Raw genomic sequence first — 26,902 nt, 5'->3', positions numbered from 1 at the left:
TTAGTATTAAACTCCTTTGTTGTGGCAAGCCAAAATAAGTTCAGGGGTAAAAATTAGCTTAACAAGTCACTCTGTGTGCAATAATAGGGTTTAACATGATTTTTGAATGACTATCTCATCTCTGTACCCCACACATACAATTATCTGTAACTTAGTTGAGCAGTGCATTTCAAACAGATTCAACCACAAATACCAGGGAGGTGTTCCAATGCCTCGCTAAGGCACCTATTGGTAGATGGGTACAAAAAAGCAGACAATATTTCTAAGTTTGTGCATGGTGACGTTATTAATTACACTTTGGATGGTGCATCAATACACCCAGTCTCTACAAAGATACAGGACTCCTTCCTAACTCAGTCGCCGAAGAGGAAGGAAACCGCTCAGGGATTTCACCATGAGGCCAATGGTGACTTTAAAACAGTTAGAGTTTAATGGCTGTGATAGGAGAAAACTGAGGATGGATCAACAACATTGTAGTTGCTCTACAATACTAACCCAATTGACAGAGTGAAAAGAAAGAAGCCTGTACAGAATACAAATATTCCAAAACATCCATCATGTTTGTAACAAGGCACTAAAGTAATACTGCAAACAAATTGGCAAAGCAATGAACTTTTTGTCCTGAATACAAAGTGTTATTATTGTGGAAAATCCAATACTACACATTACTGAGTACCACTCTCCATATCTTCAAGCATAGTGGTGGCTGCATCATGTTAAGGGTATGATTGTAATCGTTAAGGACTGGGGAGATTTTCAGGATAAAAATAAATGGAATGGAACTGAGCACATGCAAAATCCTAGAGGAAAACCTGGTTCAGTCTGCTTTCCACCCGACAATGGGAGATGAATACACCTTTCACCAGGACAATAACCTAAAACTCAAGGCCAAATCTACAATGGCGTTGCTTTACCAAGAACATAGTTAATGTTCCTGAGTGGCCGAGTTACAGTTTTGATTTAAATCTACTTAGAATCTATGGCAAGCCCTGAAAATGGTTATCGAACAATGATCTACAACCAATTTGACAGAGCTTGAAGAATTTTAAAAAGAATAATGGGCAAATGTTGCACAATCCAGGTGTGGAAAGCTCTTAGAGACTTAACCAGCTGTAATTGCCACCAAAGGTGCAATCTACAAAGTGTGAATACTTATGTAAATTAGATATTTCTGTATTTCATTTTCAATAAAATGTGCAAAAATTTCTATAAGCATGTTTTCACTTTGTCATTATGGTGTATTGTGTGCAGATGGGTGAGAAATACATGTAATCAATTTTGAATTCAGGCTGTAACGCAACAAAATGTGGAACAAGTATTAATACTTTCTGAAGGCACTGTATTAGTCCAATGGAAATCTGTTTGAGTTCTCAAGCATTCTATCATTTCAGACACAGCAGTTGCATTAATTGCATAACTAGAACCTTGGTATTTTGTTCTCAGAAGTTAGAACACTCTCAACACTAAAGCGTTTGGTGATGCGTTAAGTGGCCAGTTTAATTAAGCAATAATCCCTGAGGAGGTGTGGTATATGGCCAATATATTACGGCTAAGGACTGTTCTTACAACGCAACGCGGAGTGCCTGGACACAGCCTTTAGCCGTGGTATATTGGCCATATACCACAAACTCCCAAGGTGCATTTATGCTATAATAAACTGGTTATCAACGTAATTAGAGCAATACAAATAAATGTTTTGTCATACCCACGGTATCCCATCTAATATACCACAGTTGTCAGACAATCAGCATTCAGGGCTCGAACCACCCAGTTTATAATATCAAATATCATCAACAATATATTCACATTACCAATAATATTTGATATTACTACTAATTTTCCCCCCTACATTTCAACTTAAAGCCAACAGCCAACTGACAGGAAAGGCACTGCATTATAATTTTACTTCAAACCACCATTATGAGAAAAAACTACTGGTTCTGCAGAGTCATTTAGCAGAAGTGGTAGATTCGAAATAGAGCTGTTTACAGAAAATTACATTCAATGAATCCACAATAAATTCATGTGCACAGTGTGGTTAGCTGACCACCTCTGTCGAGACGGATGAACAAGCAGTCAATGAGTTGATCAGTAGAATCGAGGCTAGTTATTGAAAGGGCTGTCTTGACAAGAGGCAGGAATGTTCCATTGAGCCTGTTGGTCAAAACAAACTATGGAGGGTTAATTATTCAGTGTTCCAGAGCTGTTGTCAGTAACCAAAAGGACTTCTGTACAGACATAATACATCAGTAGGACTGATACAGCACAGTTTTATGTGAGGCCACTGCTCCAGAAAACTAGAGATGCTGTATGATAGTGCTGTATCACCTCAGGCTCTCCTCATAGGAATACTGCTGAAGAATGAGGAGAAGAGTGGGGAGACCTGTCCTCATGGTGTGTCTGCAGGGATGGATGGATGGAGAGACGAGTGTTCAGTCCCATTCATTGCCTCTTCTAGGTGGACTTGGCTCTATTCAATCAGATCCGCTTTAGCCAATATCCGATAGCGGTTAGAGCTGTCAAATCCACTCAGCCAGCACAGCCACAAGTGGCTCCTGGCATTTTACCTAACACAGACATTGCCATTGGATCGCAATGAGTCGCATTATCAGAAACCCCATGCAGCATTGTTCAAAAATTAGAACACTGGAATGTGAGATGTAATCTACACCTCCATTAGGATGATAGAAACCCTCATTATTTAATTTAAAGAGTTTTACATTTGAATGTAATTATTTCTTATTTAGCCTACACTTTCTCGTTCTGAACTTCTAACTTGAGTTGCTTCATGACAATGATCGCAAGAGCAGCTGCTCACCGATTTGAAGGCTCCAATGCAGTTCCACCTCTGATTTGCCAAATCATCCTCTATTTGGGTGTCTGCTATCGCCAGTTAACTCTATATCTGATTCAATCTATGCCATGGTTGCTTTCGCAAGCTTGGTTGGTTGCTTTCTCCAACCAAGTCACGGATCAGATCCTGAGTGTCGCAGCCGTCTAAGGCACTAGTTTGGACCACATCCTCATTTTAAGTCCAGTAGCTTTCAAATATACAGCATTCAGCAAACGGAAGTATACATATAGTATATTTCATCTCTAACAAAACAAAACATTTAGTTGAAAATGACAGACCATTAAAAGGTTTTGTGACCATTTTTAAACCATTTCATAAAAGAGTATTTGTTATTCTAATCTGTGATAGCAGCAGATCCTATTCAATAACATACATTATGCATACAAATAGACTTCTTACAGTTCTTTTTAATCATCACTTTCAGATTAACAGGAATTTGCTCCTTGTGGTCAGCTGACAGTAATCCAACCATTATGTACTTGGATGTGCTTCCAACACAGCTACTGTACCTTAATGTTAAGTCATAGTGCACAACACATACATGTGTATAGAGGGGGAAGTGATTCTCATTGGTCCTTATTTGAGTTCCCCAATAAATCCATGTTCATCAGCCGAGTAGCTAAATGTCATTTCTAAAGTAGTATACATTATGATGTTGTTGTCAAAAATCAGCCAGTTAAACTAATAAAGAAAAAGGGATGTGAGAAATAAGGAGACAAATAAAGAGGTGGAGGGGAATAGGGAAGTACTTTAAATACAAATGTATTTCCTACACATAGATTTTCAGTTCCTGTGACTTTTTGGACATGGATGCCATTAATCCCAGTATGTGCGAAGGGAAGGGATATAAGAACAGAGTAAGAAAGAGAGAGAGAGAGGGAAAGGATATCATATCATCTCGAAGTTGGTCGGTACTCCTTGGGCACCCCGGCCATGTTCCTCTTCTTAAGGGCAGCGTCTACAGTCATGACCAGTTCGTCAATGCTAGCACGCATCTCGGGTGTGTACGGGTCATACTCTAGCTTACGCAGGCCAGAGCGCTTGAAGTTGCCATCCTTCTGTCCCTCTACACAGAGCAGGCGGTCCTCGGCCACCTCCAGGCCCAGAAACAGGACCATGTCCTTGAGCTTGGAGAACAGCTCCCTCTTCAGCTCTTCAAAGTGGACCACGTGGACGTTCCTCCCATAACGCAGCCAGTCCAGTGTGTGGGATGCCCACCAAGGAGCATAGTTCTTCACAAACTCAGGCCACTCTGCAAAATAACACAGGAAGCAGATTTATTAATATTTTTTTAAGGGTACACAATTGAGCCCCGGATACATCAAAGTGTAAATGATTCTAATAAAACATTTGAAAAAAACACCCATAAATGGCCCACTATTGGCTGAATGAACAGCAGTAAAGAATACAATTTGAGAGAAGCAGGTCATTTCTGCAGCTCTAAACATCCCCAGGGATTCCTGGGTAGTGAATTCAACAGAGGAGGCCTCTCTTCTAGCAGGCACATCCTTTTTTTTCATCAGGAAATTAAGCTGGGAAGAAAGGTACCCACCCCCTTCCCCCATCCCCTTTCCCTGCAGAATAATCTTCAAACACTGATGTTATTTCATTTGAGAGGTCTGGTGCAATTCAACTAGTGTAATCACAGCACATAATGCCTTCTCTGAGACACGGGCTTCCTTAAGGGGATTCAATTAATGACATGGAACAAAGCAAGTTTTAGTCCTTTTAGCAGACAGACAGACCTGCTGCAGTCTGGGAGGCTCAGGAATTACCACCAGGGTCAATGGAGAGCTGCATGGGAGAGCATACTGTTGAGCAGGTAACAGCTAGGACAGAGATCTCCTGTTGTGTACCAGCACCCCACAGTCTACACTGTTGTTCAATTGGCTGTTAAGACAGTTCACTTCACCATACCATTTTGGAATACTTTACTGGAGAAACTTTCCAATCATTTATAATCTACAGTTCATAAAGGAATTGGCAGGCAAAGCCAGGGCTGCATTAGCATGTACTGTATCTTTACTAGGAGGAGAGGGATGCTTGTTAAAGTGTAATCCCTGCTGAGTTAGCAGTGCAGGTTTGGGGATTCCGATGATATGGGAGTGGAAGCTACACTGCCACAGTGAACTACAGAAGGACATTGCATGTTAAAGTGAAACAGAGAAACTGTCTGCCACAGTTCTCTTCTCAGATAGCAACACAAAATCTGGAGGCCCAAAACACCACAGCTATTGAATCCCCCTTGAACAAACCTCATGTTTTCTATGCCAAGCCCAGGAAGGTTTGGTTAAATAACTACAGTAGACTGTCCTAATCAGAGCAGGAAAGTAAAATTCAACCATTTGAATGTAGTATGTGAATGGATAGACGTTTGTTTGCTTGTCAGCTAGTTGGGATTCAGTTAGAAGTCAGAATGTGCAGTTCATTTCTGGCCATGGACCAAGGTTGTTGAGCTCCTCTGGAAATCAGGAAGTACAGAATGTTAGCCTCTAAGGACAATATGAAAATGTGAAAGTAGTTGGGGCCCAGGGGGCCAAAAAGCTAATACAGTAAAGTGAAAGGAGCTGAGTGAATAACTGAATTATGTAGCCAAGGGACAATTGTTGGTTTAGAGATTGTCGGATAATGTTTTTGACAAATTCAATCATCCACATAATCATTCAGAGACCACTTCCGAATATGACACATAGCCTACTGATACTTATGCATGTGTAACATTCAAACTCTGGCCAAAATAAGTTATGCCCCCAAGGTAATTGTATGAGGCTACAGTGCGTTGAAAGGCAACAGTAACTCTAACGTTCTTACACAATATCCTGTTGACTCAGATATTCCATCCCAAACTGCACCCTATTCCCTATTTAGTGCAATACCCCTATGGGCTCTGGTCTAAAGTATTGAACTTTATAGGTATTATGGTGTCATTTGGAGCATGCCAGTGACTCTTCTTCCCTCCAGATCACAACTGGCAGCTATCAGAAAGCCTTTTCTCTCTCTAACGCTCTTACATCATCGCTACACCTACAAATAAAAGAGAAACAATCATGGCAGACAGCAGTCTGAATCTGCTGATGGTTTCGAATGCTGGGGTCTGCAAGTCTTCATCTCTCTCCCAGGAAAATCTCACTGGAGATTTCAGATAGGAGCCGGTTGCCATGGTTACCAACCCACTCGAGTGTGTCGAGGGAAAAATAGATAATGCGACAACACAACATAAAAAAAAATCTGCCTGTCGGAGAAGCTAAAATTGAGAAACTCTTATAACACGATAATCTGTTTATGTTTTTCTTTTTTTATCCGAAGACAATTCAAATTGAAAAAGGGATTGTAGAGTCTAGAAAGAGTGCAGAGAAACGGATCACTCAAACTTGTATTTTGGAGCAAACATGCAAAGAGAAGTCTTACCTCTGAAAGGCTCTTATCTTAAGCCTATTATCTTATCCCTTACTCTTATCTTACCAACATATACCAATGTTCATTTCTCAACATGTATACTGAAAGGTTAAATAATTTGTCTCCTCCCCTTCATCTACACTGATTGAAATGGATTTAACAAGTGACATCAATAAGGGATCATAGCTTTCACCTGGAATCACCTGGTCAGCCTATGTCATGGAAAGAGCAGGTGTCCTTAATGTTCTGTACACTCACACATCTATTGCACATCTGCTGTACTGGTCTCACAAAACAAAGCATAACCCAAAACGACATAGTGACAACATACTGGCACTTCCTCAAGGTCCTGAGTAAGGTCTTATCTGACTTATCATTTCCTGTTCTCTCTAAGGGTTAATGCAGAAGGCAGATCTCTGATCCTGCGAAGTCCAAAACCCCATTCTATCATTCATACATTACCAGTCAAAAGCTTGGACACACCTACTCATTCAAGAGTTTTTCTTTATTTTTACATGTGGTATCTTGTAGTAACCAAAAAAGTGTTAAACAAATCAAAACATATTTTATATTTGAGATTCTTCAAAGTAGCCACCCTTTGCCTTGATGACAGCTTTGCAAATTGTGGCTACTTTGAAGAATCTAAAATCTAAAATATATGTGTTATTTCATAGTCTTGATGTCTTCACTATTATTCTAAAATGTAGAAAATAGTACAAATAAAGAAAAACCCTTGAATGAGTAGACGTGTCCAAACTTTATTCTGGTACTGTAAATTGAAATCCTCTGTGGTTTACCACATTAATTGATAAGGAGAGAGCCACTGAACAATGGCACACAGTAGCATAATGGAGGAAGGGCACATCTACATTATACCAACCCTGTTCATATCTGTTGAGTTCACCTAGTCATGACTCATCAATAATGCAGACAATTGGGTAAAACTTTACATTACCCTTATTACTGTGCAACTATACTCATGTAATTACTGTGTAACAGTATTGTAAATACACACTGTACTTACACTGTACTTACAGCAGTAACCCTATTAACTTTAGCCCTAACCCTAGCCTCTTGTCCACATTCTGGCTCAACCCCAACCCTAAGTACAGTGTAAATAAAGTGATATAAAGAGAAATGCCAATAGTTGTTACACTGTAATTACAGCAATACTTACATAGCAATAAGGGCACTGTATCATTGGCTGAAGTCTCACCTTTCCCTCTCCAGTGGGCCTGTGAGGCAAATCCAATATGGCCGCCGTACTTGCGGTTGAACTCAGCCATGAGGGCTTTATAAGGGTTGCGGATCATGACGATGCTGGCGTCAAAGGCTTCAATCTCCTTCTTGCCGCTCTCATGTGTTTTAATGCAGACGTTCCTACCACTCCGCCAATGGTCTCGCTCACCTTTGAAGCCTTTTAAAAGAAAAAACAACAACGACAAAACGTGAACATGCTTAATAGTGTAATTTTGGCTGTTTAAGTGACTGTATGACTTCCCAATGTATAACTATCCAGTACCCATGTCACCTGTTACCTCCAGGTTAGGCCTACAGTACCTTTGTTGTAGAGGGAGCCATCAAAGTAGTAGCTGCCTGTGTAGAAGCCAGTGGCCAGCTCTATGAGGTGGCGGGCCCAGGTGTTGCCAGCCCCGGGGAAGCTGGCCAGGGCCATCAGCTGCTTGGAACGCGTGGGCAAGAAGTGCCGGTCCATACAACGGTTATCTGAGGGGACACAGGAAAGAACACAGGTCACACATGTGATACACAATAATACTTGATAATACATGAAATACTCAGAATTATTTGTGTTCCTTCCAAAAAAATGTATTATGAACCAGACACAAACTTTAAATACAATACTAGCTGGAGAGTGAGTGAGAATGTCCAAGTGCCTATGTACTTTAGCATGACACTAGGAATCTCAAAGGGCCTCTGTAAGCCCCTGAATGACTGGTGAACATAGAAAGCTATTTCAGGGTCATACATCCTACATTTCAAATTTTTGAGAAGGGGGATTATTTAAGATGTTCTTTGAGGAGGTAGGGTTTCGGGTGCTTTTGGAAGATGAACAGAGACTCTGCTGTCTTGCTTCAGGGGGAAGCTGGTTCTACCATTGGTGTGCCAGGACAGAGAAGAGCTTGGGCTGAGCTGAGCAGGAGCTGTCCTTCCTTCCTGAAGGGGTGGGAGGGCAAATAGACCAGAGGTGGCAGAATGGAATGCTCGGGTTGGTGTGTAGGGTTTGATCATAGCCTGAAGGTAGGGAGGGTAGTTCCTCTTGCTGCTTCGTAGGCAAGCACCATGGTCTTGTAGTGGACGCGAGCTTCGACTGGAAGCCAGTGGAGTGTGCGGAGGAGCGGATTGACATGGGAGAACTTGTGAAGTTTGAAAACCAGGCGGGCTGCAGCGTTCTGGATAAGTTGCAGGGGTTTGATGGCATAAGCGGGGAGCCCAGCCAACAGCGAGTTGCAGTAGTCCAGATGGGAGATGACAAGTGCCTAGACCTTGAGCAGACAGGTGCTTCTACTACAGAGAAAGAACTGGGCAAAGGTTATGTATATCGCCATTGAAATCCAGTCATTGCTTCAAATGTCCTGCACTATACAACACAATGACCCTCATGACCTAGAGACTGACTCAGTAGATGTGTAAGCTTTGTGAGTAATGTCGTTGGTGTGAGTGGAGCTCTGAGTTGATTATGATGTTGTAATTCTGGAGGCTGTTTAACCCTTTACACTGGTGGGAATTGGCCTATATGGATAGGGCTAAATGTAAATGTTGCATGGTAGCAATTGAAAGGGAACAGTTAGGAGATTATGGTGTTAGGTTCTAATTCTCAGAGTAAAAAACTCAACGGACACTATAATAGCTTAACCAAGTTAATTCTTCCCAGAGGGTCAATACAGCTGCATTCAGACAAAAACATTTTCACACAAGCACTGATATTTAACCCTTCATCCTAGGCTGAGTCTCCTCCTACACATCTGAACAAACATTGTATCTTTACTGCTAGGTAGGAAACTAAGTAATACGTCCATAAACTTTTCTTTCTCCCTTAACGTGACTTGAACTCGACCCCCTTCATCACTAATCCATGGCTCTCTCCCCTTATCAATGCCTGCCACATGTGATCGCTTCCCTGCACCCAGCACCTTACAAGCTTAATTACACACACTATATACCTTCCTCCCACAGATAAACATTAACTTCTGGTCTAGACCCTCTAACCCTAAGTACTCAATCTTTCAATAGGATACCTGATATAATGTAAATGTTATACATTACCCTCTCTCCCTCGGTGACATGAATAAGCATATTTCAAATTCTCAGAACCCAACAATGGGAAAGTTATAAGATCAAAGTTGAGAACACAACAGTTCACCTGACACAAGACTGAATCCAAACATTACCCTGTTGATTTTATGTGCATTTTACATTTACTATACTTTTCGCTGCCTGTTTTGATAACTAAATCGGAGAATACTCTGGATACATTCAGTAACATGATAAGAATATTCCTGGGAAAATGTGGCGTATGTACAACAAATAGACAAAAAAAATGTCAAAGGTTTGAGTGAGAGGACAAACTGGTGTCTCCACATGGCCACACATCTCTACAAAGTGTGCACAGTTCCTAAGTCATTTCAAAGCACTCTTATGACGCAATGAAGAGTCTTTAACTATAAGGTTATTTTTGAGCTCTCCCAGCTGTGCCGTTTACCACACTTTTAGTTGTTTTGTTTGGAACACAACCCTCCTACTAGACAGAAGCCAATTTAAATCTGCTGTGAATAAGAGTAAATGCCCATTCCGAGAGCAACACTCACACACTCACACACTATAGCGAGAGAGCACGGAAGGGGTGAAAAAGTAGGCTGTGTCGTTTTCATAGTATCACTTTTACAGTATTGACTCATTTTCACCTCAACTACCTCTTACCCCCAGCACATTGACTTGGTACCGGTACTCCTTGTATATAGCCTCAATATAGTTATTTTATTGTGTTACTATTTCCTTCTTACATTTTAACTCTGCATTGTTGGGACAGGGCTCTTGAGTAAGCATTTCATGGTAAAGTCTACACCTGTTGTACAGTACCTGTCAAAAGTTTGGACACCTACTCATTTCATGGTTTTACTATTTTCTACATTGTAGAATAATAGTGAAGATATCAAAACTATGAAATAACACATATGGAATCATAATGAAAAAAAGTGTTAAACAAATCAATATATTTTATATTTCAGATTCTTCAAAGTAGCCACCCTTCGCCTTGATGACAGCTTTGCACTCTTGGCTTTCTCTCAACCAGCTTCATGAGGTAGTCACCTGTAATCAATTTCAATTAACAGGAATTTTTTTCCTTCTTAATGTGTTTGAGCCAATCAGTTGTGTTGTGACAAGGTAGGGGTGGTATACAGAAGATAGCCCTATTTGGTAAAAGACCGAGTCTATATTATGGTAAGAACAGCTCAAATAAGCAAAGAGAAACGATAGTCCATCACTACTCCAAGACATGAAGGTGAGTCAATACGGGAAATGTCAAGAACTTTGAAAGTGTCTTCAAGTGAAGTCGCAAAAACCATCAAGCACTATGATGAAACTGGCTCTCATGAGGACTGCCAGAGAAAAGGAAGACCCAGAGTTACCTCTGCTGCAGAGGATACAATCATTAAAGTTAACGGCACCTCAGATTGCAGCTCAAATAAATGCTTCACAGAGTTCAAGTAACAGGCACATCTCAACATCAACTGTTCAGAGGAGGCCTTCATGGTCTAATTGCTGCAAAGAATCCACTACTAAAGGACACCAATATAAAGAAGAGACTTGCTTGGGCCAAGAAACACGAGCAATGGACATTAGACCAGTGGAAATCTGTCCTTTGGTCTGATGAGTCCAATTTTGAGATTTTTGGTTCCAACCGCTGTGTCTTTGTGAGACGCAGAGTAGGTGAACAGATGATCTCCGCATGTGTGGTTCCCACCATGAAGCATGGAGGAGGTATGATGGTGTGGAGGTGCATTGCTGGTGACACTGTCAGTAATTTATTTAGAATTCAAAGCACACTTAACCTGCATGGCTACCACAACATTCTGCAGAGATATGCCATAACATCTGGTTTGCGCTTAGTGGGACTATCATTTGTTTTTCAACAGGACAACGACCCAACACACCTCCAGGCTGTGTAAGGGATATTTGACCAAGAAGGAGAGTGATGAGGTGCTGCATCAGATGACCTGGCCTCCACAATCACCCGACCTCAAGCCAATTGAGATGGTTTGGGATGAGTTGGACCGCAGAGTGAAGGAAAAGCAGCCAACAAGTGCTCAGCATATGTGGGAACTTCTTCAAGACTGTTGGAAAAGCATTCCAGGTGAAGCTGGTTGAGGGAGTGCCAAGAGTGTGCAAAGCTGTCATCAAGGCAAAGGGTGGCTACTTTGAAGAATCTAAAATCTAAAATATAATTAGATTTGTTTCTCACTTTTTTGGTTACTACATGATTCCATATGTGTTATTTCATAGTTTCCATGTCTTCACTACTATTCTACAATCTATAAAATAGTAAAAATAAAGAAAAACCCTTGAATGAGTAGGTGTGTCCAGACTTTTAACTGGTACTGTATATCTGAAATGCAGCCATATACACAACAACTGTCATTTTGCACACAAGAAATCACGCTACATTATGTTGAAGAGAAGCACCACAAAGACTGATAGGCCAAGACGTGCTCATTAAAACAGCACAAACCGTAACCATCAATTTAGGACCATAGCCAGTCAACACGATGAAAGCATAACACTAGATGCACTGCCAATTTCGCCACCACCTGAGTGGCACAACCAACTGGCTACATTGGTCATTGTCCCTATACCCATCAATAACTCAAACCTGTATATCTATCAATAGCAATTGGACCTGCAAAAGCAAGCAATAACATTAAAAATCACAGTAAAAAGCAAAGGTCTAAATTGTACATTACATTCAGAAATCAACCAAACAAACAGTAGGCTTACATGAGGGAAAACCAATGAATTAATAATTATGTTGTTGTTTGCGCAATAAAAAAAAATGGCCCCTTATAAATGCAATCTTGGTCAGGTGGGCATAATTTGAAAGCTTGTTCTTTTGCCAACATGACTAAGTTATAAAATACGATCTTACAGTGTTAGGAGAAAGGAGTCATGAGCAATGTTCTCTCTAATTTTGGCGGGCACTGAGGGCATTTTTGGTTGTGCAAATTTTGTGCAACTTCCAGGCCGGGTTTACAGTGAACACTGAGGCTGTACCCTTACAGTTTTAGACAGTAGCCAATAGGCTATTGTGGCTATTTCGGTATAATGTAGCCCTACCAACAAAACCAATGGAGCAAATCCAATAACATGTTCACATGGAAATAGATTTTGATTTCTATGACATAGCCTACAGTAGCCTATATGTGGTGTTCAATGCAGGCTTACATTGCATCAGACTTTTTAAAAGGTTTTTACATTATGAAGGGCTTGACATTAATTAATGATTTTTTTACTTGGTCTGTAACACCATAGGCCAAATACTGTAGGTGACTGTAAATTGCATTGTATGGTGCAAGAAACCACTTTACAAACTACAATTAATTATTACTACTGTACAGATAATTAGACAATGTAGGCTATCCCTCTGCATATTGGCAATATTGAAGCCTGTCTCAAAATACAACACTGCCCCTTTAATTAAGACACAAGCTTTTTACCTGACTGGCTTTTCAAAGACAGCTTGAAATGTAGTCTACACGTTTTGTGCTCTTGTAGGAAGAAGCAGTAACTCCCCATTGCTGACCTATACTTATCTATAACTGGGTTAAGAATATCACCCAATGTTCACAGGTGCGGCTCTGCACTCTTGATCTGAAAAGCGCATTCACTTGCGGGTGATTGAAAGACTGCTCATGGGCTACCCCGCCAATATAATTTTACTCCATTGCGCTCTGGCTCTGCCAACAACAAAATGATAGACTCAAGCTTGCAAAGTTAGATTTGTTACGGTTTGTTGCATTGAACAGGGGCTGATATAATGTTGACTAGATCACAGGAAAAACGTGATCTATATAGTGCGAACTCAGTGAAGTTCAATCTCTTGCATCTCTGCACAGTTTAGTATTTCGTCTGCGCGGCAGTCCTGCAGGAGGTGCGCACGCGCGCAATTTAGAGGGAACATTGGTCATGTGAGGCGGGTGTTCCGCTATGAATTTTCTTCACAATAGACAAATATGGGTTCATTGTGTTCAGATCAACCCAGGGTATGAAGCAATGTCATCTTGTAACTGTACATCAAAGATAGTGATCATAAATGTTGACACTGTATATGACATGAGTTTTATGATGTGGAAATGTGAAGTGCACATCTGTTTGGCTTGCTTGTATGACATCAAAGCTGTATTTATTATAATCCTGAACTTCTTATCTTTCAAAATACATCTAGTCATCCTAATTTACATCATTTCCCTCACTCAGACAACAAAACGTGCAAAAGTTGCCCAATTAGCAACTTCTTGTTGCATGAGGTGCTTAAGTTCAGAACGGCTGTCAGTCAAACTCGACTCCTCTGATGTAAAAAACTACAGACCAGTATCACTTTTTTATTTTCTTTCCAAAACACTTGAGTGTGCCGTCTTTGACCAACTCTCTAGCTATCTCTCTCAGAACAATCTTATTGACCCTTACCAGTCAGGCTTCAAGACGGGTCACTCAACCGAGACTGCTCTTCTCGGTGTCATGGAGGGAGACTGCTCTTCTCTGTGTCATGGAGGCTCTCCGCACTGCCAAAGCTAAATCTCTATCCTCTGTTCTCATCCTCCTAGATCTATCCGCTACCTTCGACATAGTGAACCATAAGATCCTCTTCTCCACCTTCTCGGGGCTGGGCATCTCAGGCTCTACACACTCTTGGATTGCATCCTACCTGGCATGCCGCTCCTACCAGGTGTCGTGAAGAGGATCTGTGTCTGCTCCACGTACTCTCAAGACTGGTGTCCCCCAGGGCTCGGTCCTAGGCCCTCTCCTCTTCTCTCTATACACCAAGTCACTTGGCTCTGTCATATCCTCACATTGTCTCTCCTAGCATTGCTATGTGGATGACACAACTACTTTTCTCCTTCCCCACTTCTGACACCCAGGCTGCGACATGCATCTCTACATGCGTGGCAGATATCTCAGCTTGGATGTCGGCCCACCACCTCAAGCTCAACCTCGACAAGACAGAGCTGCTTTTCCTCCATCACAGTTGGCAACTCCACAGTGCCACCCTCCCAGAGTGAAAAGAACCTTGACGTGACCCTGGACAACACGACCCTACCTCACACAGGAACCGGCGCTGGTCCTAATCCAGGCACTTGCCTTATCCCGTCTGGTCTACTGCAACTCGCTGTTGGCTGAGCTCCCCACTGGTGCCATCAAACTCCTGCAACTTATCCGGAACCCTCCAGCCCGCCTGGTGTTCAACCTTCCCAAGTTCTCCCATGTCACCCCACTCCATCGCACATTCCACTGGCTTCCAGTTGAATCTCGTGTCCACTACAAGACCATGGTACTTGCTTACAGAGCAGCAAAAGGTACTGCCCTTCCCTACCTTCAGGCTATGCTCAAACCCTACACCCCAACCTGAGCACTCCGCTCTGCCAACTCTGGTGTTTTGGCCCTCCCACCTCTGCAGGAGGGCAGCTGCTGCTCAACCTAGTCCAAGCTCTTCTCAGTTCCACCATTGGGCTGCCAGGACAATCTTTCCCCTGAAGCTAGGACAGCAAAGTCCCTGCCTATTTTCCCGAAAACATCTGAAACCCTACCTCTTCAAAGAGTATTTTAAATAATCCCACAGCACCTCTTCTCACCACTAGCTTTGACTTTGTACTCACTGTGATATGTGGTTGTCCCACTTAGCTATCTTAACTGTAAGTCTGTAACTGTACGTCAGTCTGGATAAAAGCATCTGCTAAATGACTAAAATGTAAAAAAATAAATGTAAAAACCCATACAGCACTGTGAAGCGCAGAGCCTGAGCTCTGATGTTATTAATAGCATGTTACTTACAGCCACTGGGCCCAATTTAGGTGCTTAACAGAGCCTAAACCTGCCATTTTCAACCCGTTAACGGGTACGTGTGTAAAGGGCTACAGAAGCAAGAGATGCTACAGTACATCAGTAATGTGTGCTGAGACAGCTGGGAATGCACAGGCCTTCCTCATACTGGAGCAGAAAATAAAGGTCACACAAAACATGGCCAGTGAATAGTATAAAATATATAGCTTTTTAAACAACTACACAGTAGACTTCCTTTTTTGAGTTGCATTGACTGTTGTTTTTAATGGTATCCTTATAATATGACTGGTCCAGACCAGTATGTTGTTGTACACGGTTTATTTGAGCCTCTATTTCCGCTTCTGAATGTAATTAGAGTTGCTACAGCACTAAGGCTGCATTGCTCACAGCCTATCTGAGCAGCCATCTGCAGAAGTGTGATAAAACAGCCGGGTGCAGGGGGGGTGATGGTGTGAAATAAGTGAGCTAGCTGTTTCACAAGAACACCCTCCCAACACCGGCCCATGATCAGAAATACTGCCACTCCTGTACCACTTTCAGCACTCTGCCAATATCTTCTACTCAAAGAGCATCAATACAAATCTATGGAAATCCATCCTTTTATATGAATGACATTGGTAATGGTAATTGATATAGTTGGATCCAGTCATTACAACTAGAGAGGGCTTAGAGAATGATGAGGTCAGTGGCACATAGTGACTTGTTTACCTTGGACCTGTGTCTGGTACACCACAAAGTACTTGTCATTCCCACAGCTCTCAAACTCTTCGCCATGGCAGCGGTGCAGGCACATTTCCTCATCCTCCATCTCATGGAGGGAGAAGTGGGGGGTGGGGAACCCACAGAGACACCTGTCTCCAGCCAGGACCGCTAGGGACAGCTCCTTGAGGGCAGGAAGGAGGGAGGAGAGGGACGTCAGAGGGAGAAAGATATATGCATATGATACACATGCACACAACACTATAGCCGTGTTCGAATACTAATACTAACCGCACTAACCATACTATACTATTTGTGATGTAAATTGTGTATATAGTATGCTTATTGATCATAGTATGGATATAGTTAGTATGCCAAAAGTTCCCGGATGACATACTAAATTTGCCAAAATACGAAGTATACATACAGTGGACACTATTTCCGTGCTTTTAGGGTCCATAATGCAATTCTTCAGGAAATGGGAGTGGCTTCATACATTTTCAGATTTGAAGAAAATGGCGGAAAATATGCAGCCGAAGTCCGACGAGAGCGGATACAAATTGTTAATGTTAAGCAATGTAATAAAGTAATGACTTTTCAAATAAGTTACTTTACAAGTTATGTTGGCTGACAATTTGTTAGCTACGCTATCCTTATGAACCACATAGAATATCGTTACAGCAGTGTGTACTGGTATGTTAACTAGCTACTTAATGTGAGTTGGCTACTAATAAATCAAACCTGCCAGTATTTTACAGTGACAGAAAAAGTATTTGATCCCCTGCTGATTTTGTACGTTTGCCCACTGACAAAGAAATGATCAGTCTATAATTTTAACGGTAGGTTTATTTGAACAGTGAGAGACAGAATATCAACACGGTTGTGTATTCAGTCATCATGGAACTGTTGTGTGTGTGCCTTATTGCGCTACAGTCAATTATGATTGCATTTCATAGACAATGCATTCGCAGACATCGAATGTTTGCCATCCTACTATATCAGGTAAATCGAAAATTACAATGTATAAGTCAAGGAAAGTTATATGCGCAAGTTAACGTTTCCAAAAGCTAACTTAACAAAAACATAATTACTTTTATGTGACATGTTTGAGTCGTCATGGACATTAGCACAATTTCTAACTTATTTGCATTCGTTTTTACTTACACTTGTGTGTTGACTCCATATTAATGTTGGTTTTAAGTTTTGGCTGACTTTTCTTAGCGGATGTACAATCATCGCGAATTGAATTATGGGGCGTTTCAGGCCCGTAGTGAACATAATTGTACACTCGCAAACTCAATCAAAAACGAGGGCTGAGGGGCTTACGTTGCCAACTTCCCTTGCTTGGCTTATCATTTGGACCAACGGACAAAGATGGCCATGGGGACTGGAGGGTAAGTGGAGGAGGGTGTGCCTTATGAGTTTGAAACGCATCCCTAGTAGCTCATCTGAAAGGATAATGTTTGTTTACAGTATAATAAAATTAACTAATACTATATACTATGTAGTATATACTCATTAAGTATGTAGTATACAGTATGTTAGTATGGGTATTCGAACACAGCTAATCTCTCTCTCTTTCTCAGCAAACAAGCAAACAGACATCAAAATCTGACATCCCAACATGTACATTTCCCTCACCTTCTCTGTGCAAAAGTCCACACACTTCTCCACTGACATGTTCTGGATGACAGCGCTAACGGGCAGGGCCAGGGTGACGTTGTCAGGTCTGTGGAAGCACCCCTTAAAGATGGCACTCCCATCTGAACCAAGGAGAAACACAACAAACACAACATACTAGATTAGTATTTATCAGTAACCCATTTTGATGTGTGTTCTGACTGAACAAAGCTTTCAGTTTGACCCCTATAGTATCCATCGACCCCCTCCCTTGGCCTTGCTAGGAACCTAACACAGAGCATGAGGCCCTGACCCAGCAGCGGCCTGCCCTCACACAGCAGCGTGCCTGCCCTGACCCAGCAGCGGCCTGCCCTGACCCAGCAGCGGCCTGCCCTCACACAGCAGCGTGCCTGCCCTGACCCAGCAGCGGCCTGCCCTGACCCAGCAGCGGCCTGCCCTGACCCAGCAGCGTGCCTGCCCTGACCCAGCAGCGTGCCTGCCCTGACCCAGCAGCGTGCCTGCCCTGACCCAGCAGCATGCCTGCCCTGACCCAGCAGCGTGCCTGCCCTGACACAGCAGCGTGCTTGCCCTGACACAGCAGCGTGCCTGCCCTGAGCGGTTACCATCACACCAGGGACTGCCTGGCTCTCCTGCACTGGCTGTCTCAACAACCTTCCTCCCCAGACTGTCCCTATGGGCAACCACAGTGCACACAGGCCCAGCCATACTGTAGAACAGCAAAAAACAGGCCCAGCCATACTGTAGAACAGCAAAAAACAGGCCCAGCCATACTGTAGAACAGCAAAAAACAGGGAAGTGAGCAGTCTGTGTAGGTTATGCACCAAGAGAGGCGAGAACACTCATTGGTATGTACAGACAGCAGGGCACTACAGCCAATATATTTTCCATGGCAGGTGGTCCGTGTGTTGGAGACCTGGAGGAGTTAGTCATAGTGTGTGAGGGTCTAAATGTATTTTAGATGTGAATCCTGCCTCCAGAACTCTCACAGCTGCACACAGGGGAGGAGAGACAACCCAGCACCCACTCTTTTTCTTACATTCTCTCACTTCTTGTCTTTTGTCTTATGCTTTCAATCTCTTTCTCTGTCTCTCTCTCTCTCTCTCTCTCTCTCTCTTTCTCCCTCTCTCCCCCATCTCTCAGTTTCTCACTCCCTCCTCCCACCTTCTTTAGGTCTTCCTCTATCTCCTCCTGCCATCACTCACATAAGAAACCATTTCCTTCTTTGGTAATGAAATGCTTCATTGGAGCTTCCTGTGCTAGTCTGTCACGGAACTACAGTATACAGGAAAAATATATAAACGCAACATGTAAGGTGTTGGTCCCATGTTTCCTGAGCTGAAATAAAAGATCCCAGAAATGTTCCATATGCTACACAATGTTTATTTCTCTTACATTTTGTTCACAAATTTGTTTACATCTCTGTTAGTGAGCATTTCTCCTTGCCAAGATAATCCATCCACCTGACAGGTGTGGCAAATCAAGAATCTGATTAAACAGCATGATCATTACACAGTTGCACCTTGTGCTAGGGACAATAAAAGACCACTCCAAAATGTGCAGTTTTGTCACACGACACAATGCCACAGATGTCTCAACTGTTGAGGAAATGTGCAATTGGCATGCTGACTGCAGAAATGTCCACCAGAGCTGTTGCCGGGAATTACTTAATTTTAGAGAATTTGTCAGAACCTCCAACCAGCCTCACAAGCTCATACCACATGTAACCATGGCAGGTAGCCTAGTAGTTAGAGCATTGGGCCAGTAACCAAAAGGTTGCTAGATTGAATCCCTGAGCTGACAATGTAAAAACCTGTTGTTCTGCCCCTGAACAAGGCTGTTCCTAACCTGTTGTTTCTGCCCCTGAACCCATTGTTCCTAGGCCGTCATTGTGAATAAGAATTTGTTCTTAACTGACTTGCCTAGTAAAATATCCAGCAACTTTGCACAGTCTGATCAACTCCGTGCAAAGGAGATGTGTTGGAATGCATGAGGCGAATGGTGGTCACACCAGATACTGACTGGTTTTCTGATCCACGCCCCAAGCTTTTTTTTTAAGGTATCTGTGACCAACAGACGCATATCTGTATTCCCAGTCATGTGAAATCCATATATTAGGGCCTAAGGAAATTGATTTCCTTATATGAACTGCAACTCAGTCAAAACTTTGAAGTTGTTGCATGCTGTGTTTATATTTTTGTTAGGTATATATATTAGCCCAAGGCCATGAGAACCAGAGCACCTTTCTGACATGTACATGCAAATATTTAGCTGCATGAAGTGCAAGTATGTTTGCTTGGGTTTAATGTGTGGGGAGACCTCACATTATGTTTCTGCTTCCGTAACACAGAGGTGTATTTTATAGACACGACAATAGTCACGTCTGTATTAGGTTTTGAGCCAGCAATGCATGTTAAAGGGAGTTTTTCCCCTCGTCATTTCTTTGTAAATAGAGATTCGGGAAAGGAACATGATAAGTGGAAAGGAAAGAGGTGGGAGTTTTTACTCATGTCTCTCCGGTTCTTTAGCATTCTACATACGTTCTGCTGTTGATCAGAGGGGAAAATGGGAGGCTGCACTGTTTCCCAGGCAATCTGATGGTAACAGTTTGCAGTGCAGAGGACAGCAGAGGGCAAAACATCCTCCTTTTCATTTACTATTTTGAAATATTCAGCAGGTACTGAAATCAGCATCGGAGGTGTCAGAGCATGCATACACACATTGAAAAAGAGAATTGCTCAGCAATCTGCAATCTGCTTTAGCAGACAGGTAAAAAGAGAAATAACAACAATCACAATGTTGTTATTGTAACTCTGAATATAAACAAGCTTGGAGCCTCTTCCCTGAGCAATAGATATACTGCCAAAGATTGCACACTGGTGGCTATGATCTTGGGAGACAAAGAAGGGGTGGAGAGGGAGGAGGAGCACCCTCCCCTGTGGCCTCTGAACATCCCTTCACACTCAACGCCCCGTCCCAACGCAGCTCACGACATATCCATTTCCCCTCAGAGGGTTACATGGATAAACAAACAACAGCGTGCATTGTGGTGATGGGTGGTTGAGACTCACAGCGGCGCGCTGACCCCTGGCTCAGCTCCAGTCTGTAGATTGACAGGCGGTTGGCCCCTCCACACAGGTTGCCCTTCTCGCCCTTACACTCCATGTTGCATTCACTCTCGGATGCATTGGGGGCCTGGATCTTGTGGCCACAGTAGCACTCCGCCCCAAACTCTAGGCCTGAATACAGGTAGCCCCTAGTGAAAAGGAAATAGAGGGGGTAATGTTAATATCATCATTAATAAAAGAGGCTTGCACAAAAATGTTCAGCATTGGTTGCAATTAATGCAGCGAGACTCTTAGGGCTTCTAGTGGGGGGTGGGGGTGGTGGTTACTGCCCACAGGGCTGGTTCCAGGCATAAGCGACAAAAGCTTATATATAATATATATATACAGAGAGAGAGATTTATTTTGGAACTTACTATTGAGAGTAAGTATATAAGAATACACCAGTTGAAATTTCTAAATTTGGTTGTGCATCAGCTGTTTTCTCTTTTTATGTCAGTCAATGATAGTCACGCAATTAGCCAAGTCAGATATCGACTGGGCATGCAAGTCACGTGATTTTGTTAGTCATTTTCACACCGATATCATCTTAACATGGCATAAATTATTACAAAATGTGTAGAATTGCAGGAAACTAGCTTTAAAACTGCATAAAATATCTCTCCATCCCATTGCAAAATGAATAGAATTGCATGAAATTTGTTATAAAATAGAAGTTCTCTCTCCGCCCCATGGCAAAATGTATAGAATTTGCAGGAAATGTATGTTTCTCTCTACTGTCAAAAGAGGGGACACTAAAATATTTTGCAGTGAGGTGTGGGGGCCCCCCAACCAAATTTTGCTTCAAGCCTCCAAAAGTCTATACCTGGCCCTGACTGCCTGACAACCTGCCAACATCTTGTCTCTACAATGTCTGACCAGATGGAAGTGGTTTTGTATTTTAGCACTCGATTATTCATGCAACTGCAAGACGCCCACAACCCTCTCTCTCAGCAGCTCTCTCCACAGAGTCAGTCCACTAATAGGGTTGAATGACTCATAGACAGTCAGTTGGGAAACCAGCAGTAACCTCACTCACCCTCTCCAAGATGAAGAGAGCTCTCTGGGTGGACAAGGTCAGTATCAGAGAGAGAGTGCATGCATTAATACTGCACCAAGACACCAGAGCTTTTTTTAGGGTGATGCTGATTATGAGTCCATGCACAGTACAGTATACTGGAAGGCTCTATCCATCAAACACACAAGGCCTGTACACTCCCTGGGGAACAGTAACCTGACAGTGGCACATGAGGGATGCACACTTGACTTCTGAGAGGCCTTTATAGTGCCAATAGATTGCCAGCACAACACATCCTTTACCTTGAAGAAATCACACAGACTGCCAATCAAGGAAAGCCCTAGCTAGCTAGTCACAATGGTGCACTTCTCTGCTTCATTGATGTCTGTACAGTGCCTTCAGAAATACTCATACCCCTTGACTTATTCCACATTTTGTTGTGTTACAGCCTGAATTCAAAATGGATGAAATATATTGGATGAAATATACACACAATACCCCATAATGACAAAGAGAAAGCATGTTTTTAGAAATGTTAGCTAATTTATTGAAAATTAAATACAGAACATGACACAGTCAACACCATGCTTGTAAATATGAAGAGTGGTACTCAGTGATGTGTTGTGTTGGATTTGCTCCAAACATAATGCTTTGTATTCAGGACATAAAGTTCATTTCTTTGCCACATTTTTTGCAGTTTTACTTTAGTGGCTTATTGCAAACATGATGCATATTTTCAAATATTTTTATTCTGTACAGGCTTCCTTCTTTTCACTGTATAATTTACGTTAGTATTGTTGAGTAACTACAATGTTGTTGATCCATCCTCAGTTTTCTCCTATCACAGTCATTAAACTCTGTAACTGTTTTAAAGTCACCATTGGCCTCATGGTGAAATCCCCGAGCGGCTTCCTTCCTCTGAGTTAGGAAGGACGCCTGTATCTTTGTAGTGACTGGGTGTATTGAGACACCATACAAAGTGTAATTAATAACTTCACCATGCTCAAACGGAAATTCAATGTCTGTTTTTTTACCCATCTACCAATAGGTGCCCTTCTTCGCGAGGCATTGTAAAACGTCCCTGATCTTTTTGGTTGAATATGTGGTTGAAATTCATTGCTCGACTGAGGGACCTTACAGATAATTGTATGTGTGGGGTACAGAGATGAGGTAGATATAAAAAATAATGCTAAATACTATTATTGCACAAAGAGTGAGTCAATCCAGCTTATTATCAGTTGGTAGAGCATGGCGCAGGCAACACCAGGGTTGTGGGTTCGATTCCCAAGTGGGACCAGTACGAAAATGTATGCACTCACTACTGTAAGTCGCTCTGGATAAGAACGTCTACTAAATGACTAAAATGTAAAAAAAAATGTTAAGCAAATTCTTACTGCTGAACTTATTTTGGCTTGCCATAGCAAAGGGGTTCAATACTTATTGACTAAAGACATTTCAGCATTCCATTTTTAATTAAACATTTCTAAAAAGATAATTCCACTTTGACATCATGAGGTATTGTGTGTAGGCCAGTGACACAAAATCATAATTTAATCCATAAATAATTCAGGCTGTAACACAACAAAATGTGGAAAAAGTCAAGGGGTGTGGATACTTCCTGAAGGGGTGTGGATACTTCCTGAAGGCATTGTACACTGCTCAGAGATGGGCTGTTTTCCTCAGTTTGCCTTCCAGGTGTCAATCAGGTCTTGCAGGGCTCTAGCAAGTGATTCTAACGTTTATTGCAACCAAAATGTAATAGACACCACGGCTCGTCATGCACCTGGAACACCTCAACAGTGAGGATTCATGACACCCGGAGGGAAAAGTAATCAGTGGGACAGTACTGGGGCTGACTACTCTGGCCTAACCTTTGATGCAAGCCCCCCCCATGTCAAGGCCAATGGGGTCTACTGCCTGCATTAGGGGGAATTCCAGCCTAATAGAAGGGTACATCCATTCGAATTCAACACCATCTCTTGATTTAAACAACATTTTCCCATACATGTCAGCTCATGAAGTGGCCAGAAAGTGACTTTTTGGACCTGAATGCCAAAACATAAAATCAGTAAACTCTTCAAGCAGTGTGTGTTTGCGTGTAAACTAGACATCCCATTCTTGCTTTCTCTGTCCTCCTTGCCTCTCCTTAAAAGTGCATTGGAGCCTGAGGAGAGGAACCTTCACTCCTCTCCCCCAAATGTGCTTTGAGAGAGTTCAGGAATGGAGGGAACAAGGGGAGAATCTCAATATCATTTCCTTCATTCCTCACTTCTCAAAACCCATTGGATAAGAAGGCGAGAAGGGAGGGACCTCTGACCTTCTTATCCAAATGGGTTTTGAGAAGGATGAGGAGAGCGGATGCAATGAATCAAGGAAATGCAATTGAGGACAGAGGAAGCAAGTATTTGACAGCTATTATTTTTTGGGGACAGTGCCAGACTGAATGAATTATTGAGCTAACATAATATCCACTGCCTGTCCAGAAACAACCCCTAGGCTACTGCCCAGAGGAATTGATAGGTGGTGACATGGTGAGAGGTCCACCTTAACCTCTGATAGGTTGGTGCAATTTTGGCCATATTGCTTAAACCTGTCCAATTCTCTCATATTTCTACAAGTGTCTAGGGGTTGTGTCTGGACAGGACCCCACAACCTCCAGGTGTGTGGTGGACCTACAGCACTACACTTGAGGCATTGGTTGGATGTTTAATTCCTTTGATACACACAGATTTGCACAGGTGTATGCTGGACACACCCATGGCACCCGATCAGACAGGTCTGGCTAGCTGAGGACCTATTGTAAACAGTGAAAGGATACATTTACATGGCTACTATTCACACCCTTGCTTCATTCCAGCTAGTTAGATCTGCAACCACTCACTAACAAACTATAAGCTAGGGCAAATCTCTAGTCTAGCTATATATACACACTGTTGTTTGGGCTGTATCGCATCATTTAATAACATTACCCATGGTTAGCTAGGATATATCAGTCAGCTAACCATTTACAGTAACAGTTCATTGATAAGTCAATACACACAATTGTAAGCAGAAATTGAGAAATCTGCCCTTATCTTGGCACTGGTTGAGCAACCATTAATTCAGTCATAGATAGATGTATAGAACGGCGTTAGAAGGGTGACCACCTACTTTGAAAGGACAGGACGTGTTGGCTGTGCACTTGACCAGGCATTCCACATTTAACCCCACCCACATTTGAACATCAAAATATCAGGTTGGTTTTACATGCAATTAGATATATACACACACTGCTCAAAAAAATAAAGGGAACACTTAAACAACACAATGTAACTCCAAGTCAATCACACTTCTGTGAAATCAAACAGTCCACTTAGGAAGCAACACTGATTGACAATAAATTTCACATGCTGTTGTGCAAATGGAATAGACAACAGGTGGAAATTATAGGCAATTAGCAAGACACCCCCAATAAAGGAGTGGTTCTGCAGGTGGGGACCACAGACCACTTCTCAGTTCCTATGCTTCCTGGCTGATGTTTTGGTCACTTTTGAATGCTGGTGGTGCTTTCACTCTAGTGGTAGCATGAGACGGAGTCTACAACCCACACAAGTGGCTCAGGTAGTGCAGCTCATCCAGGATGGCACATCAATGCGAGCTGTGGCAAGAAGGTTTGCTGTGTCTGTCAGCGTAGTGTCCAGAGCATGGAGGCGCTACCAGGAGACAGGCCAGTACATCAGGAGACGTGGAGGAGGCCGTAGGAGGGCAACAACCCAGCAGCAGGACCGCTACCTTCGCCTTTGTGCAAGGAGGAGCAGGAGAAGCACTGCCAGAGCCCTGCAAAATGACCTCCAGCAGGTCACAAATGTGCATGTGTCTGCTCAAACGGTCAGAAACAGACTCCATGAGGGTGGTATGAGGGCCCGACGTCCACAGGTGGGGGTTGTGCTTACAGCCCAACACCGTGCAGGACGTATGGCATTTGCCAGAGAACACCAAGATTGGCAAATTCGCCACTGTCGCCCTGTGCTCTTCACAGATGAAAGCAGGTTCACACTGAGCACGTGACAGACGTGACAGAGTCTGGAGACGCCGTGGAGAACGTTCTGCTGCCTGCAACATCCTCCAGCATGACCGGTTTGGCGGTGGGTCAGTCATGGTGTGGGGTGGCATTTCTTTGGGGGGCCGCACAGCCCTCCATGTGCTCGCCAGAGGTAGCCTGACTGCCATTAGGTACCGAGATGAGATCCTCAGACCCCTTGTGAGACCATATGCTGGTGCGGTTGGCCCTGGGTTCCTCCTAATGCAAGACAATGCTAGACCTCATGTGGCTGGAGTGTGTCAGCAGTTCCTGCAAGAGGAAGGCATTGATGCTATGGACTGGCCCGCCCGTTCCCCAGACCTGAATCCAATTGAGCACATCTGGGGACATCATGTCTCGCTCCATCCACCAACGCCACGTTGCACCACAGACTGTCCAGGAGTTGGCGGATGCTTTAGTCCAGGTCTGGGAAGAGATCCCTCAGGAGACCATCCGCCACCTCATCAAGAGCATGCCCAGGCATTGTAGGGAGGTCATACAGGCACGTGGAGGCCACACACACTACTGAGCCTCATTTTGACTTGTTTTAAGGACATTACATCAAAGTTGGATCAGCCTGTAGTGTGGTTTTCCACTTTAATTTTGAGTGTGACTCCAAATCCAGACCTCCATGGGTTAATAAATTGGATTTCCATTGATTATTTTTGTGTGATTTTGTTGTCAGCACATTCAACTATGTAAAGAAAAAAGTATTTAATAAGATTATTTATTTCATTCAGATCTAGGATGTGTTGTTTAAGTGTTCCCTTGATTTTTTTGAGCAGTATATATCAGCAGCCTTCTCTGGGAGGGGTGTGGACAGAGAGAGAGAGAGAGAGGAGCAGAGGAGAAAGATGAAAATGTGCTCTCTACTGCACTTCTCACTCTCTCTCTCTCTCGTATATATATCTTCTCCTCTCTTTATATACTGTTTATATATATACAGTATATCGCCTCCTCTCTTTCTCTCCTCTCCTGTGAGTCAGTGGTGAGTGTTGGGCTGAGCCATTGGGCTGAGCCATCCATAGGGTGCGAGAGGGAGAGGAGGGGGCAAGGGGAAA

General features: G+C 42.8%; 1 protein-coding gene across 5 annotated transcripts in view; it reads right to left on the bottom strand.

Moving 5' to 3' along the window:
* Positions 1-3,241: 3,241 nt before the first annotated feature.
* The window catches only part of LOC115200206 (WSC domain-containing protein 2), a 97,532-nt gene continuing 73,871 nt past the window's right edge, over positions 3,242-26,902 (bottom strand). For all 5 annotated transcript variants that reach the window (XM_029763066.1, XM_029763065.1, XM_029763064.1 and 2 more), the window contains 6 exons: positions 20,731-20,915; positions 17,663-17,784; positions 16,031-16,205; positions 7,811-7,975; positions 7,467-7,667; positions 3,242-4,106 (listed from right to left, as the gene is read on the bottom strand). In XM_029763066.1, coding sequence (XP_029618926.1) covers positions 3,748-4,106; positions 7,467-7,667; positions 7,811-7,975; positions 16,031-16,205; positions 17,663-17,784; positions 20,731-20,915 — 1,207 coding nt within the window. In that variant the 3' untranslated portion in view covers positions 3,242-3,747. The remainder of the gene's footprint in view (positions 4,107-7,466; positions 7,668-7,810; positions 7,976-16,030; positions 16,206-17,662; positions 17,785-20,730; positions 20,916-26,902) is intronic.

The sequence above is a fragment of the Salmo trutta genome, chromosome 9 (genome assembly GCF_901001165.1).
Source record: "Salmo trutta chromosome 9, fSalTru1.1, whole genome shotgun sequence".
Taxonomy (NCBI): Eukaryota; Metazoa; Chordata; class Actinopteri; order Salmoniformes; family Salmonidae; genus Salmo; species Salmo trutta.
The sequence above is the reverse complement of the archived record's forward strand: the minus strand, read 5'-3'. Positions and strand labels throughout refer to the sequence as shown.